We start from the raw sequence: 13,606 nt of genomic DNA, 5'->3' as shown, positions 1-13,606 counted from the left end.
CAATTATGTCGTACACATGTATAGATATTGTATGTATATGCTACAAGCGGACTGTGGATAGATTTCTCACAATTTTTGTTCGCCTGCGTCCTGAGCTTCTTCCAGCCTTCGCCGTTTTCTCTCCAAGTAACGGGCCCGGGCACTCTCAACATCCTCTTCATTATTCCTCTTTGCTATGATTCTCTGGGCCATTTCGTACTCTTCTCGTTCTTGTTCTTTCCGGGCACGCTCTTGTTCTTCCTCCATCTGAAGTTCGATTTCCCGCATCCTCCTCTCCTTTATCTCTTGTCTGCTCGCCGCAACCCCTACCGCTCTATGCACTTGAACATTATCCGAATCGGGTTCGGGTTTATTCGCAGACCGTGTTTTGAGATTACGAGTGTTGGTACCGGACAGGTTCAAGCCGCCGCTCAAGAGATCACGTTTGTCGATAATCTGGTTATCGTCGTTCAACTCCACATCTTTGCCTTCCCCACGTGCTATTCGAGCACGTTCCAAGTCCGATAGTGGAGTAAGATCTGGGGGCTTCGTTATGGTCATGTTCGGCATTGGTCCTTGAGGACCAATGATAGGTTTCTGAGTCGCAGCTACTGTAGCTTCGTGGCTTTGTTCCGAGTCTTCAAGCAATCGACGATAGAAGTGGGCCATTCCAGTACCTCTACCCTGCTTTTTTTTGAGTTCTAGAGGGGAGAGAAATGTCAGTCTAGTCCGCAAATCGGCAACAATGTCAGACCCACCATCTCTCCTTTTCTCTTCTTCTTCAGCCTTGCGTACTTCCTCCATTTGGTCCTTGTATGCCTGTGTCACGAACGCCTCTTTGTCCGCAAATTCGTCGCCTTCAAGCTCCCGTTCCCGCTGCATCATTTTCTCTTCTGCTCGAAGGTGATCCAATCTCCGCGTAGCAGCAGCGGTAAGGAGGCCATGGATATACTTAGGCTTGTGAAAGCACGGAATCTGAGCTGACTGGAAGTAACGATTAACATTGACATACCTTTCGCTCTTTTGACTCTGCTTCCTTTACCTCCTTCTGTTGCAATTTCGCCATCTGCATCTTATCCCATACCTCATCATATTCGTATACCGTTGAATCAACTTTCTTCTCCTCCTCCATCTGTTTCTTCAGCTTCTTAGACGTAAGGGCATTCTGAGCGAGCAACTTTTTGTTCGCAGAGACGCCTTCTCGAGAAGAACTGGCTGTGGGAGCGGCGTCGACTGGCTCATCATCGTCAAATGCAGAAAATGCGGCAGGCTGCTTGAAAGTGGCAGTAACAGCAGGGGTAGCTGTTTTCGGTTTGTTGAGAGAGAAGGAAAGCTTGGACATGACCTAATCTGGCAAAATATAGCGCACACGAATTACTTATTAAATAAGTCTTTCAAGTTCTTCCATATCTCAATTGACGACCGTCGAAAGCTGGACCCTTTGGTCCCATGGACACCCATGTCTTTGCTAACTTGGCTCAAATTCGTATATTACTAGTTCCTATTGGAGCAATTCCACAGCAAACTTTTGAAAAGTATGCCTCGGAGATTCGCAGTTTTGACGCTATCAGACTTGGAGACATTGCTGTAGAGGGTACAAAAGACGAGAGAGGTATGTGGAAGTGGGCGGGCTATAATCCCCTGGCATTAACTTCTTCGATCAGCGCGTTTTCAACCCAAATCGCTAGCCACTGGATATCTGCACCTCAGTTTCCCTTCTCACCCACCCCCGCACTCGCACCAAGCCCTATCGCTGCTACGACCATCACATTTTCCTCTCGCAGTCATTGGCGTTGCTACCTGCTCTCGCTCCGAAGCCCTGCCAGAAATCATCTCTCAGTTCCATGGCACCGCGCTCGACATGTTCCCTCCGACTGGAATCTATCCATTAGCAAGAAACTGCTTTGTTTTTGAAGAGGGTTCCTCTTCCGGTATATCTCCTAGTGGGCAGCATCCCGAACTTATCATATTCCCAGAAATGATGGGAAACAGAAAGCTTCACATCGGAACACTGTTGGGCGAGATATGCTCTAAGATTTTCGGCGAGTTTGGAGTTCTGGTTAGTCTTGCACCCTTTGGTACACTCGTTCTTCCTTTAGAGTAATCTTTCAATTGGCAGATCCAAAGATTAGAAAGTCCTCTCGGAAATGAATACCTGAACGCGTCACTTTTCCCTTCCCTCCCCTTACTAACAGATTTGCCACCTTCCCTAGGTAGTAAAGATACACTTCCCCCTCTTCCGTCACACAGCAGTCAACCTGAGATCTCCAAGTCAGCACTATCCAAAGTAGCGCCGGCCATGAAACGAAACTCTTCGCTTGGTGTACCAACCGTACGGAAACGATTAAGTGCCATTGGGGCAGCGTCGTCACATGGAAGATTGTTTAAAGTAATGGCGGATCTCTTCTTACTTGCTGGAAGAACAGAGGACGCGTTGATATGGTAAGAATCTCCAGTACTTATCCTTTCCTGACTCATATCCTGCAGGTACACAGAAGCGCTTCAACTCTTGAAATCGCCTTTAGATTCGATTTGGAATGCTTCTGCCCTGGAGGGAATGGCCACAATCCCGATCCTCGATGCGTGGTCCGCTGGCCATGGCTTGGTACATTTTTTAAACCGATTGCACGCATTCAATTAATTTTTTTTGCAGCAAACTTCGACCAGTGTAGGGCGAGAACCCTGGTCAGATATTGCGGATAAACTCACTCAAGCCACCACGCTATACTTCAAAGTCCCTCCTTCCGAGGTCGAGAACTACCAGTACTTGTCATACCTGTATTGCTGCTGTGTTCTGAGACATACAAGCTTGCTATTTGCGATCTGGTCTGCCAAGGGCTGGGGTCCACTGGCCTTTACGACCATGTTGCAGCCCGGACCCACGCCTTACCTTCCTCCAACTCTCAGCCACAGCGAAAGTACTACCTGGGCGAACCTGGAGCGCCTTAGTTCCATGTCAGGTATACCACGGACGACCATTTCCTCACTCCTCGCGCAGGTGCACGGACCCTGGCTTTTACACTTAGGACCTCGTGAGCGTGTCAGTGTCCTCGAAGCTATAGCTAGCACATATTCATGTTTGGGTTATCGTCGGAAGGAGTCTTACATTCTACGGGAAGTCCTAGGTTGTATTCTAGACCTGATCGTGTGCGGACGGGAGGAGGACGCTCACACCAACATGCGGTTGTTCGGGAATAAGGGAAATGTCGGGATCAGGCTAAATGAAAGCTCAGATGGTAACGAGAGCATTTTGAAATTGCTTAAGCATGTTTGCAAAGTTCTCGGCGTTAATCTGGATGCTATCCAAATTCTGGATGATAATAACGATCCGAAGAACCATCCTGAGGCGGATGACGATTCGGATGTCTATCGAGAACCATTTGGATGGCCGGAGCTTCAAATAGGTGTTGTACGAGAGTCCGTAGCTGTCGCCGAGGCTCTACCAGGTCGGTAACCAATTTCAAGAATCGTGAAATCTTGTTCAACATTTTCAATAGATTTCCTGGCTGTAGCTCAGTATGCTCTATCATCGTTGAAGACCTTGCAGGAATTTCTAGAACCTGGTGATCAATATCATCTCTATTCAACTGCTGCACGCGCAATGCAAACCGCGCGACGGAGAGGCGCAATGAAAGCGGTCGAGTATTGGTCAGGACGACCCGTCGTAAGTATTACACTAGCGCCGTGAGTCGTGTTTGTGTAGTTCAAGCACAAAGTCTAACAATTTTAGAAGTTTACCATTTATCCGGCTTCCTATTGAAAAACCAATATCAGCTTTGATACCAAGGACATCAGACTCCAACGCGATTCTAAAGGGCGGTACAGACCCATTTCTCTACAACCCAAGGAAAATGAACGCCACACAGGTTGTCCGATCGTACATCTACACCTCATTCGTCACTAATTCAGCTGAATAGGGAAAACCATTGGTTGTTCAAGGCGAACTCTTGGAATTTATAGTCATTGTCCAGAATCCTTATGTATTTGACATGGAGCTGCAGTCGCTATCTCTAAGGTCAGTATTGTTCTGTTTTATCAAAGTCGCATATCGGACGAATTTTTGCAGCACTTCCGGTGTCCCTTTCGAATCTAATCCGATTTCTGTGATTATACCCGCGCGCTCTTATCATCGAGCTGTGCTCTCCGGAAAGTCACTGGCGACAGGCTCCCTTGTCGTCCGAGGCTGCATTGTCCGAGCTCCAGGCGGTGTTGCTCGGGAATTTGTGCTCCCTCTCGCAACCGAAGATGAAGAGGAACGCCTCGCACACAAACGTAGTGCTGCTCTATGTGAAGCCGGTCGTTTCAAGTATTCGGGTCTCGACAATTTTCCTTGGGAAAGGAAAAAGTCACAAAGCTCGGGCTCAAAATCTTCACGGTCATCGAAAGCCATGATGTTTTTGGAATGCAAAGTGGTACCAGAACAGCCTCTACTCAGGATACGGAGAACAACAGTCACGCACGGTGCTCTAATGCTTTATGATGGTGAAATGTAGGTAACTTACCGATAGGCCTACTCGTACTCATTGTCACAATCAAATCTAGGTCTTCAATACGTGTAACGTTTGAAAACATCGCACCCCTTCCAATCGACTTTATTCGACTTGCGTTTGACGATTCGACTATGACTCCGGCACAACAGGCACTGGCAGAGGGCGAAATGTCCGTTTTCGAGACCTACGAGACAGAGTATGCGTTGATACATCGACCCGTCTTTTCCTGGATCAAGAATGATTCTGTCACGATTGCTCCCGGGCGGAAAGTGACCCTTACTATCAATTGTTTTGGGAAGGTTGGCTGGTAAATATTCTTCATTACATTGACGATCCATTGTTGAAGTGCTCTTCGTAGCACGGAAGGCACAATTCACGCTTCCTATTCTTATATTCATCGTGATCCATCTGATAACAAGGAGGCCTCAGTCTTTCACACTCGACAATTATCATATCCGCTGATGGTTACTGTCTATCGAATGCTTGAATCTCATGGAATGGACATTTTACCGTATCCTTCTTATCCAATGGGCACAGATGACAATCTTGCGACAAATAAGTCGAATCTCTTCGTTCAAGATAATGGAGCCTGGTGTCTTTTCTCCGTGGACATCATGAACACATATGGGATTCCTTTTGAGGTATCCATAGAGCGTGTCCAGGAAGGTGAACAGTTTTTTGTCGTTGATTGCTCGAGTCTGGGCTGAAATCTTTCATAGATGTCCCATGGGGAGAAACCCTTGTCAATGTTCCTCCTGGGTCTACTTCAAGGTACAATGTCGGCCAATCTGTTTATGCTAAACTCAATGCACTATGTAGACTGGTTATTCCGTTGAAAAAGTTCCTATTAGGGGATGAACATATTTCTAGACCAATACCCACTCTTTCTGATAGGCAGTTTGTGGTCGACAAGACAAAGCTCTCAGACGCAGAACAGAAGATGCAACGTGAATTGTTCTGGTATCGCGAGGAGCTTTTCAAAAGCTTGCGATGTCGATGGCGAGAGGTGCGATGCGGACGTTGGGCTGTTTTTTCTTCTGTTCACTTTTTACAGGCTGGAGGAACACGATACGGCGATCTTTCTCTTCGGCAACAAAGACTGACATTGACGATGTTGAAAACATTGCGTACCGAGAAAGCTGGGATACAGCTATCTCTGATGCGGTCTGGTAATCCAGTGAAGCCAATTGAACAAAGCGCAGGAAAATACCATCCACCGTGTAGCGAACCTGTATATCTGCATATCAAAGTCACGAACCTCACAAGTAAGCATGCCCTTTCATGGTAACAGGAGGAGGTCTGATCGCAGCACACAGAAACCACCCTCGTTTTCACATTGGACGTGAACATAGATCCACGCGAGCATGTCATACATGATGGGATTCTGTGTGCCATACCTGTTGGTAGATTAGAAGCCAAAGAAAGCCGGGAGGTCGAAGTGGCTATCTGTTTCCTCTGCCATGGTCGATTTGAAGTATTGGCTTCCGCGAGAGTATTAGACAGTAGTGGCAGCTCATCAGAAACCGGTTCCGCACGACTAATTGTGATGGTTAATACAGATGCTTGAGGCAGCCATTTATCGTCCTTGTTCTGTTTGTTTCAACAGCGGCACACACCAAGAAGTTGAGGTGCCAGGAAGCAAAATCCCTTTGTTCTAGTCTTTCTTGATGTCTTGGATCTTCGGTGAAGAGAAGTGGGGTGAGCTTCTAGGTGATACTCGAATTTCAGGTACCCGGGCCATGACCAATGCTACCAACCCACTGCAACGTTAATAACTGTGAACAAATAATAATTGGATATTTCACATGCTACATAGTACACCACTGTATGTCCAATGTAATCACAGTATGAACATTCAGGCCCAGGACCGACAGGTCAGTCAAATTCGGATTCATCCTGTTTGAAAGCCTGAGAGTAGGCTAAGATGGTACCATAAACCAATCTGATTGACTGGGTTAGCGCAGAACACGAGTATAAGCATGTACGACGCACCCTCCCCCCATTATAGACATCACGCAAGCACTTGTATTGATCACTCCAGAGTGAGCCAAAATGATTGGAAAAGCAAATCCAGTGACTACGATGAGGGACGTGAGGAAACGGCCCAGATCTACTGCGCCCGTAGATTCATAGCTGCCAGAGAAGTCGTCGGCGCCGCAATGAGAAAATAGAGCATTCGGAAGAGGAGCAATGACGAATGTGATGGCTATAAGGTTGCGATGAGGTGCTGGATTCGCAGTAAGGAGAAGAGATGGACACACCAACGAGTAATGGTAACCAATTGTGCCATAGTGCGCAAGATAATATTATGAGCAAGAATCCCACCGCAAGGACAAATGAAAGAAGAATGACGGCTGCAAGCGTTAAGTCAGTGTGCGTCCATGGAGTAGGAGATACGATAGTGTACTTTTCAATCCAGCAGCCATTGTCAATGGTCTTCACACCGTGCAGAGGCAAATAACAGGTTTGGAAATGGTATCTCAATCAAGAAAAGGACATTTCCCAGCACGTGGAGCGCGTCTGCTAGTGTTTTGCGCGCTTATCGGACGCGTATAATATTATATAAAGTATACATACTATGTAGATGAGTGTAGTGCCTAGCAGTCATGGACATTAGCAGAAGTGAGGTATCATCAATAGCCTTTGCGGAGAAATAGAAGAGGTCATATGGTTAAAGGCATGCATTATGAGTTCCATGGATGGGCGTTGAGCTGGGTCGTCATACAACATGGGCTTGACAAGTTCAATGAGTTCAGGTATACAAAACCCAGTGAGCTATTCAATACAGATGAGACAAAAAGATAGAAAGGACATTTATTATACACACCTTGCATGCACGTAAAATGAGAATTGCCAAAGCCCACACATCGACTTTATAGGGGTCGTAGAACGCTTCATGTCCGCATTCCGGAGGCAATTCTGTTCCTCTTCTTCCAGACACTCTGGCATCACTCGCATCGAACCTGCGACTGAGTTCAAAGTCTATATAGGCATAGTGGCCTTGGTGGTCGGTGAGCACATTTCGTATAGAGATGTCGAGATGGGCTATTTGGTGCATGTGCATAAAGAGACAATGCTATCCGATGTGTACATCAATCCTGGAGTGTAAACACAAGATTATAGACTTACTTCAATGCATTGGCGTACGGCGGAGAGAAATAATTGTAGACAGCACGGAGCGTCATTGATAACTAGATGAGAGGACCACTGTTCCATGACAATAAAAGCTATATCGTCTTCTGGGACATCTATTAAATCGAGAACCGCTGTAATGATGTTTGAGTGCTGAACTCAGAGGGAAAAATCGGACTCACGAATGCAGTGATTCATTGGTTGTCGTCTCATTGCTGGTGAAGATAGGAATCGAATGATGTCGAGCTCCCGACTCTCTCGATGTACAGCTTTAACCATGACCTTGGTTCCATCTACTATTCTGATGCCTCGAAAGAGGTTGTCTGGCTGATCGCATATTGTGAGATAAATTCAAAGTCAAACATTGGAACAGAACTCACTAAACCAGCGTCAGGATATAGTATGTCTTCTTCGAGTTCTTTAAGCCGTTCTGCTCTTTTAGGCATACCAATAAACGTGTAGTAGTCCTGCACATCGCGAACAGTCTCGAGATGAAAACCACGGTGTTTCAAAATGCTACGATACTGAGACCAGTACGGTTTTACTCGATAGTTAACTTCATCTTCGTCGAAAGAGGACTCTGAAGAGGTTGGAGAAGGGCAAGATATATCAGAGATCCAGATACCGTGGGACATAGACACTGAAGAATGCCACAAAAAATCTATGCGGTTGTATGGAGTAGGCGCATGAATGAAGGTGGGTCTCGAAGATTAGGACAAGCAGGGTGAATGTATGCCTATAAAGGCTGTCGCCGCAGTTGCGTAATGATTGGACAGCTCAAGAAAAGATAGCCTTTGGGGGGTAAACAGACTGTTCCGACTCTCGCGTCCAGTGTTTCGCCCACTCTATAGATTTGATCGGGGACAGATGGGTGACAACACCGTAGCAGAAGGTCCTTCCTCATGTAGTAAGTCAGTCTTGGTGAAAGAAGATGATAGCGGATAAGGTATGCGATTCTCAGGCTACAGCGGACTAGACCCGAGATTCAGGCTTATGCTTACTTGGCCAGGAGTCAGTAGTAATTCATCTTGCTTGTTGAGGAAGCAACCAGTGATAAATAATTACAGACGACCTCGTTCTGTAATGAAGAAAGCCGTCCACATGCCGTTCACATACCTCTATACAGTCTCCGCTCCATTGGAAGAACGTCCTAACATCCAGATTCCAAACTAAATGGATATCAGTGGATATCGCATTGGGTTGTTCTGCGGGCTTGTCGGAAAATAGTGCCAGTTTCACAAAGTCCCAGTCATAAAGAAGCCTTCACGGTTCCGCCGCCGAAGACAAGAGGCTATTCTCGGTAGTACAAAAGTAGGCCGATATGCAAGTGCATCGGAAAGGAACCAGGTCTGACTACTTGGGCAGAAAAGCAGCACGTGGCACTGCCAAAGCGGTTATCGCGTGAACACGATTTCCGTTCTTGGTTCTTTTACCAGTCACTCTCATCAGTACCTGAAATTCATGTCATGGAGGAGGGTACTAAGGCAAAAAACCGTGTTTGTGGGTGGTATCGGCGACGATGTAGATGAGAGCGTTATTTACGAACATTTCGCGACATTCGGTTGGTGTTTTCGAAATTCGCAGGCAGTCTAATTCTCACTGACAATACATACATCCAGGTGATGTTATCGAAGTTCAGCTCCCCTCTGCAGCCACGAATCTTCATCAACAAAGCGGTTGGTTTATTTATCGTTCTCCCGCATCCATTGACGCGAACTTTTTAAATAAATCTAGAGGCTAAACATCGGGGCTTTGCTTTCGTAACTTACAGCTCAACTTCTGATGCTCAAGATGCCATTGACAACATGGATCTAAACGAGTTGAGAGGTCGTGTCATCAAGGTTAATCTCGCACGACCTATGAAAACACCCATGCAACTAGGAGGCAATAGAGCTGGTAAGTAAAGTAACCTTCTTCGCGTTAGCTATTGGCTCATTTTAATATGTGTGTATAGTTTGGGAATCTGAAGAATGGCTTAAACAACACGTCAAGCCCTTGAATCAGAGTGGAGGTTCGTTTTATGAGTTTCTATTGGACAACATATATACATCACCCCTGTTCAGGTGTTCAAGGTCGCAATGCTGCTAAACAAAATGCAGGCGGAGAAGTTGTTCCTTCCGAAGATGGTGATGAAGTCATGGAAGAGTAAAGGACACGGACGTCTGACCGACTTGGAGATTTCATCTCAAGATGCTATACGATCCTTTGCATCACATCAGTATGAAACTATTGCCTGGATAGGCATATCTGGACTCTATATGATACAATAGCTGGACGAATCAGCGTCGAATCAGCCTGACGGTACCGAAATCCTTCCCCTGTTGTCATTCGATGATAGATGGAAGTTCAATAATGGGAATGTTAATTTCGTAGCGTCTTCAATCTCATATTACAATGTGTGCTGTATACATACATGGGGGTCGAAAAATACAGATCCTTGTTTACTGATATGTACTATGCCATTTTTGGGTCTGTTTCGAACTGCTGCCTTGCCCGCTTAATATCTTCTTGAGCGAATAAGAGTTCTTCCATACGAGCAAGCTTTTTTGCATCCGCAGGACGAGAAAGAGCTTTTCGCAAGTCCTCAATCGAAAGTCGGTTTTTACGGCCTGGTCCCGCAGCAGCCTGACACTGATATTAAAAAGAATTAGAGTTAGTAGAGATCTATGAAAACAAACACCTGTGATACGCACCACATCAGCGATATATTCTACTAGAATTTCCTCCATGACATTGATCGTGTCATTTGCAGGATTACGGTCATCACCGAATCCGTACATTAAGTTTCTCACTAAGGCAAGACCAGATTTCTCAGAGATAGCCAGGAACCTATATCATCTAGATACTCACGTTCCTTGGTGAACAGCCCTTTAGTGCTGGACTGTTTCCTTGAGCTCCGGCCCGCAGTGGATGTGGATGTGGCACTCGTGTAAGGAGTATATGGCGTGTAAGTGGATGGTCTCGGAGTGGTCGATGTTGTGGGTATCGTAGTGGCAGTTGGTACTGTTGCTGTTTGAGTTACAGATTGAGCCGAGCGTGAAGGTGTCTGCTGTGGTACAGCATAGCTGTAAGGAGGCCATTGATAGTAGTATGGCTGATAGGCTCCATAAGAATACGTTGTAGTCGTTGCAGTCGGCTGAGCTCCAGGAGTTACCGGAGGCACATAATAGGACATCGTGGTCGAGAGCGGAAATATCGTGAGAAAACGATCGTCACGCGTCCCACTTGTTTACCTGCAAGTGAACGAATACCATTACGAGGATTCAGCAGTGCTATATACAGTATGTAGTGCTAGTGTTGCCGGAATACAAGATGGCTTAAGATGGCTTATCTTAAGAAACGTCTCAAGGTGAACATGTTTGTTTAGTAATTTTTACCAATCGCTCGTTGCTGCCACAGTCCACTACTTCCAACGCTGCGTTACTGATCAATGTGAAAAATCTCTTGTTATTCTACCGGATTGTCAACCTTGACATTACATTAGCCTGTTGGTGTGTTGGCGCGTCACTTAGAGAACACTTGGAGCAATCGACTTTACTTCACTCATTCTTGAGTTGCAAGAGTGGATGAATCACGGGGCACCACTGGCATGACCGATATCGATGCTTCTATACTACATGATCTTCTTACAAGCGGTGAAATTGACAGACTTGTAGACCTCATTGGGTCTTCACGCAAATGAACAAACCTCTACAATGTACTTTTTTTTGAGGATCAAGTCTGGGTGGAGTTGTGTATTGTATTAAGCGGCCATGTGTATTTTCACTGATAAGGAAAAATGATCTTAATACGTCTTGTGAAAAAAGTGTCTTAAGATGTCTTAAGGTGGAAAATTCGTGATCTTAAGACTGTCTTCGTCTTGTATTCCGGTAACACTATGTAGTGCTACATGCACACTATAGATAGATTCATGAAGGTTTTGCATTGTGCGATGGAGGACTCCCGGTTTTCAGTAGTATTACTGTAATTCTGAGAAGATTTCTTCGGAATTCTCTCTATTTCCCAGAGCAATGCTATGATACAGTGTCATAATCATAGATATAGTACACATCAATCTGCATCATCCCCTCTCTTAGCTGCAAGTTCCAATCCACGCGCACGCTCCATGTAGCCCTTCAACTTTTCCCATTCCATTTCAACGACTTTTCTTTGGTCAAGCCAATCACAGATACCGTCTGCGTCTTGCAGGTCCTTGGGAGGCTGTAGTCCCTCGGGCCAAGCGACACGGACAAAGCGACCAGCGCCCTTTTCTTGCTTGGCGACATGCAAATCATCAACTTCCTCGTTGATGGTTTTGAATAGCATGTACTGTGCAAGATACATATCGTCAATCGCGAAAGGTAAGATGTTCATATACGTAGGCTTACCTCCCAATGAGAAAGATCATGATATACGCGCGTACGCCGAGCGCAAAATCTGCCTAAGTGGAAATCAGTCCTGCATTCACCTTCACTCAAGGACTCGTCGGAGAGATCCAAATCCTGATATGGGTTTGTGAACAAAGGGGACGCTGTGAAATTGTCTAGGCTTACTTCGAACCCCAGACGATCGTAAGGTTCTCCTAACAAACGACCGTTCAATGTGGACATCCTTGCTCCTAGATTGCAGGCATCGCAACCAGGCATGGAGAATTCGAGCTGTACCAGATCCAGTTCTGGGTATCTCTCCAGCGGACCTTTGAACTCTGGCTTCCAGACTGACGAAGCCACCAAGGAATCTCGAAGTCCTATGATCTTTCTTCGCGCAGCTAAAAGAGGGACAGAGAAGTACACCTCATCTTATGCAGTCGAAGCAATATACTTGAGTTGAGGAAATGAGAAATTGCAGATCGCGACTGACTTTTCATTTGCATTTCCATGAATTCATGTCTTTCGATTGGAGGATGTACTGCAATATGGACAAAGAATTGAAATATCTTCTTGAAATTGTGAGAGAGATCTTGATGAGATTCCATGCTGAACTCAACGGGAAGTGCTGCTAAACCTGCCCCGTCGTCTTCCACAATGAAGCTTTCAGAGCCATCCGATTCAGAGCCGTCGAAGAGACTATTCTTGTCGCTGTCCGGCCTTGCAGCTTTGAATGGAGCTTCTTCTTCTTCCTCCATCTCCTCTTCGTCTTCGTCGTCGTCGTCTGATTCCATAGGTTTTCCCTGTTTCTTCCCTGCTTATTGGTAAGCGAGAACGCCGTATGATAATGATGAATCGTACGTTTCAGTCTTTCAAGGTTCTTTTGGTATTCTGTCTTCTTGTCTCGAGAACGGAAGCGGCTTTCAATTATACCTGAAGAACGACAATACTACCGGATGAGGTATAAACTGGGCGTAAATTCTCGAAAGCTCACGTTCTGGTTCTACTTCATCGGACTCCTCCGAGTCACTTTTTGCAGCCGGTCGTTTCCCTTTCACCAGCTTACGACGACGGGGGGGAGATACACCACCAGAATCTGGATCCGACGACATAACTACCGGTTCCTTCCCCTTCCCTTCGGCATGACCTTTTCCGATTTTATTCTTCACAGGCGCATTCCTCTTCTTCACCTTGTCTCTTTCCTTCCGCTTCACACTTCGTGTTCCTCGCCTCGCGATAGGGACATCTTCTTCTGATTCCTCTGTATCACTACCCACAACGAAACTCATTCGTTTCCGTTTCGCAGGCGGAGGGGTTAATTCATCATCATCTTCGACCGGTCCCTTAGGCTCTAGCTTAAAAGCGCCGATATCAGAGTCATCCGAAGGCTCGTTTTGTTCATCAGACAAATAGTCGATGCGTCTCCGTTTTGCGACAGGTTGACTGGGGGAGGGCTTGCTCCTTCCGCGACTAGGTGACTGTATGCTACCGGTTAGGGTCGTTTGCTTCAATTTCTTTGACGTTTCGCGCGATTTCCTCTGGCGCGGCATACTCGAGGGAAGGCGCGCAGTTTACGAACGTGACGGTGTAGCAGCTTGCAAAGGCATTTCCTGGCATTTCGAATACGGATGGAATTACATAAGTGATGATTAAGCGCCC

At 46.1% G+C, this 13,606-nt stretch overlaps 7 protein-coding genes across 7 annotated transcripts; 2 read left to right on the top strand and 5 right to left on the bottom strand.

Moving 5' to 3' along the window:
• Nucleotide 1: 1 nt before the first annotated feature.
• On the bottom strand, nucleotides 2-1,350 carry C8R40DRAFT_534141 (coiled-coil domain-containing protein 55-domain containing protein). The gene is made up of 3 exons (XM_046235370.1): nucleotides 992-1,350; nucleotides 738-936; nucleotides 2-680 (listed from the first exon to the last, which is right to left on the bottom strand). Exons 1-3 carry the CDS (start codon nucleotides 1,319-1,321, stop codon nucleotides 67-69), a joined length of 1,143 nt encoding a protein of 380 aa, XP_046082921.1. The 5' UTR covers nucleotides 1,322-1,350; the 3' UTR covers nucleotides 2-66.
• A 78-nt stretch (nucleotides 1,351-1,428) lies between these two features.
• C8R40DRAFT_1174270 (TRAPP II complex) lies at nucleotides 1,429-6,036 on the top strand (the record flags this gene model as incomplete). Its single annotated transcript, XM_046232159.1, has 14 exons — nucleotides 1,429-1,591; nucleotides 1,644-2,038; nucleotides 2,099-2,421; nucleotides 2,467-2,584; nucleotides 2,633-3,425; nucleotides 3,477-3,663; nucleotides 3,713-3,845; nucleotides 3,897-3,994; nucleotides 4,046-4,468; nucleotides 4,522-4,776; nucleotides 4,828-5,135; nucleotides 5,189-5,475; nucleotides 5,524-5,734; nucleotides 5,786-6,036. The coding sequence occupies 14 exons, from the start codon at nucleotides 1,429-1,431 to the stop codon at nucleotides 6,034-6,036; spliced, it is 3,945 nt and encodes a 1,314-aa protein (XP_046082920.1).
• Nucleotides 6,037-6,344: 308 nt separating this feature from the next.
• On the bottom strand, nucleotides 6,345-6,895 carry C8R40DRAFT_1174269 (vacuolar protein sorting 55; the record flags this gene model as incomplete). The annotated part of the gene is made up of 4 exons (XM_046232158.1): nucleotides 6,345-6,411; nucleotides 6,462-6,675; nucleotides 6,731-6,823; nucleotides 6,877-6,895. 4 exons carry the CDS (start codon nucleotides 6,893-6,895, stop codon nucleotides 6,345-6,347), a joined length of 393 nt encoding a protein of 130 aa, XP_046082919.1.
• Nucleotides 6,896-7,082: 187 nt separating this feature from the next.
• C8R40DRAFT_1054064 (kinase-like domain-containing protein) lies at nucleotides 7,083-8,236 on the bottom strand (the record flags this gene model as incomplete). Its single annotated transcript, XM_046224907.1, has 5 exons — nucleotides 7,083-7,244; nucleotides 7,297-7,545; nucleotides 7,599-7,735; nucleotides 7,784-7,928; nucleotides 7,982-8,236. The coding sequence occupies 5 exons, from the start codon at nucleotides 8,234-8,236 to the stop codon at nucleotides 7,083-7,085; spliced, it is 948 nt and encodes a 315-aa protein (XP_046082918.1).
• An 826-nt stretch (nucleotides 8,237-9,062) lies between these two features.
• Nucleotides 9,063-9,750, top strand: C8R40DRAFT_1174267 (uncharacterized protein; the record flags this gene model as incomplete). The annotated part of the gene is made up of 5 exons (XM_046232157.1): nucleotides 9,063-9,162; nucleotides 9,221-9,277; nucleotides 9,336-9,497; nucleotides 9,556-9,612; nucleotides 9,665-9,750. 5 exons carry the CDS (start codon nucleotides 9,063-9,065, stop codon nucleotides 9,748-9,750), a joined length of 462 nt encoding a protein of 153 aa, XP_046082917.1.
• Nucleotides 9,751-10,036: 286 nt separating this feature from the next.
• Nucleotides 10,037-10,793, bottom strand: C8R40DRAFT_1152179 (transcription initiation factor IID, 18kD subunit-domain-containing protein). The gene is made up of 3 exons (XM_046229564.1): nucleotides 10,452-10,793; nucleotides 10,295-10,392; nucleotides 10,037-10,232 (listed from the first exon to the last, which is right to left on the bottom strand). The coding sequence occupies exons 1-3, from the start codon at nucleotides 10,774-10,776 to the stop codon at nucleotides 10,056-10,058; spliced, it is 600 nt and encodes a 199-aa protein (XP_046082916.1). The 5' UTR covers nucleotides 10,777-10,793; the 3' UTR covers nucleotides 10,037-10,055.
• Nucleotides 10,794-11,579: 786 nt separating this feature from the next.
• C8R40DRAFT_1120366 (uncharacterized protein) lies at nucleotides 11,580-13,545 on the bottom strand. The gene is made up of 6 exons (XM_046228762.1): nucleotides 12,942-13,545; nucleotides 12,809-12,880; nucleotides 12,441-12,761; nucleotides 12,134-12,378; nucleotides 11,969-12,082; nucleotides 11,580-11,909 (listed from the first exon to the last, which is right to left on the bottom strand). The coding sequence occupies exons 1-6, from the start codon at nucleotides 13,495-13,497 to the stop codon at nucleotides 11,652-11,654; spliced, it is 1,566 nt and encodes a 521-aa protein (XP_046082915.1). The 5' UTR covers nucleotides 13,498-13,545; the 3' UTR covers nucleotides 11,580-11,651.
• Between the last annotated feature and the right edge of the window lie 61 nt (nucleotides 13,546-13,606).

The sequence above is a fragment of the Lentinula edodes genome, assembly GCF_021015755.1.
Source record: "Lentinula edodes strain Le(Bin) 0899 ss11 chromosome Unknown C8R40scaffold_35, whole genome shotgun sequence".
In the NCBI taxonomy this organism is placed as follows: domain Eukaryota; kingdom Fungi; phylum Basidiomycota; class Agaricomycetes; order Agaricales; family Omphalotaceae; genus Lentinula; species Lentinula edodes.
This window is presented reverse-complemented; position numbering and strand designations above follow the sequence as displayed.

What these genes read in the sequence shown, in the direction of transcription:
- C8R40DRAFT_534141 (XM_046235370.1), bottom strand. Translation starts at nt 1,321, where the DNA reads ATGTCCAAGCTTTCCTTCTCTCTCAACAAACCGAAAACAGCTACCCCT. An exon ending in CAGAGTCAAAAGAGCGAAAG is followed by an intron (nt 937 to 991) that starts GTATGTCAATGT and finishes TGCTTTCACAAG; the next exon opens with CCTAAGTATATCCATGGCCT. An exon ending in AGAAGAGAAAAGGAGAGATG is followed by an intron (nt 681 to 737) that starts GTGGGTCTGACA and finishes TCTCCCCTCTAG; the next exon opens with AACTCAAAAAAAAGCAGGGT.
- C8R40DRAFT_1152179 (XM_046229564.1), bottom strand. Translation starts at nt 10,776, where the DNA reads ATGTCCTATTATGTGCCTCCGGTAACTCCTGGAGCTCAGCCGACTGCA. An exon ending in AGGGCTGTTCACCAAGGAAC is followed by an intron (nt 10,393 to 10,451) that starts GTGAGTATCTAG and finishes GTCTTGCCTTAG; the next exon opens with TGAGAAACTTAATGTACGGA. An exon ending in TAGAATATATCGCTGATGTG is followed by an intron (nt 10,233 to 10,294) that starts GTGCGTATCACA and finishes TTTTAATATCAG; the next exon opens with TGTCAGGCTGCTGCGGGACC.
- C8R40DRAFT_1120366 (XM_046228762.1), bottom strand. Translation starts at nt 13,497, where the DNA reads ATGCCGCGCCAGAGGAAATCGCGCGAAACGTCAAAGAAATTGAAGCAA. An exon ending in ACGATCGTCTGGGGTTCGAA is followed by an intron (nt 12,083 to 12,133) that starts GTAAGCCTAGAC and finishes AACCCATATCAG; the next exon opens with GATTTGGATCTCTCCGACGA. An exon ending in ATGATCTTTCTCATTGGGAG is followed by an intron (nt 11,910 to 11,968) that starts GTAAGCCTACGT and finishes TATCTTGCACAG; the next exon opens with TACATGCTATTCAAAACCAT.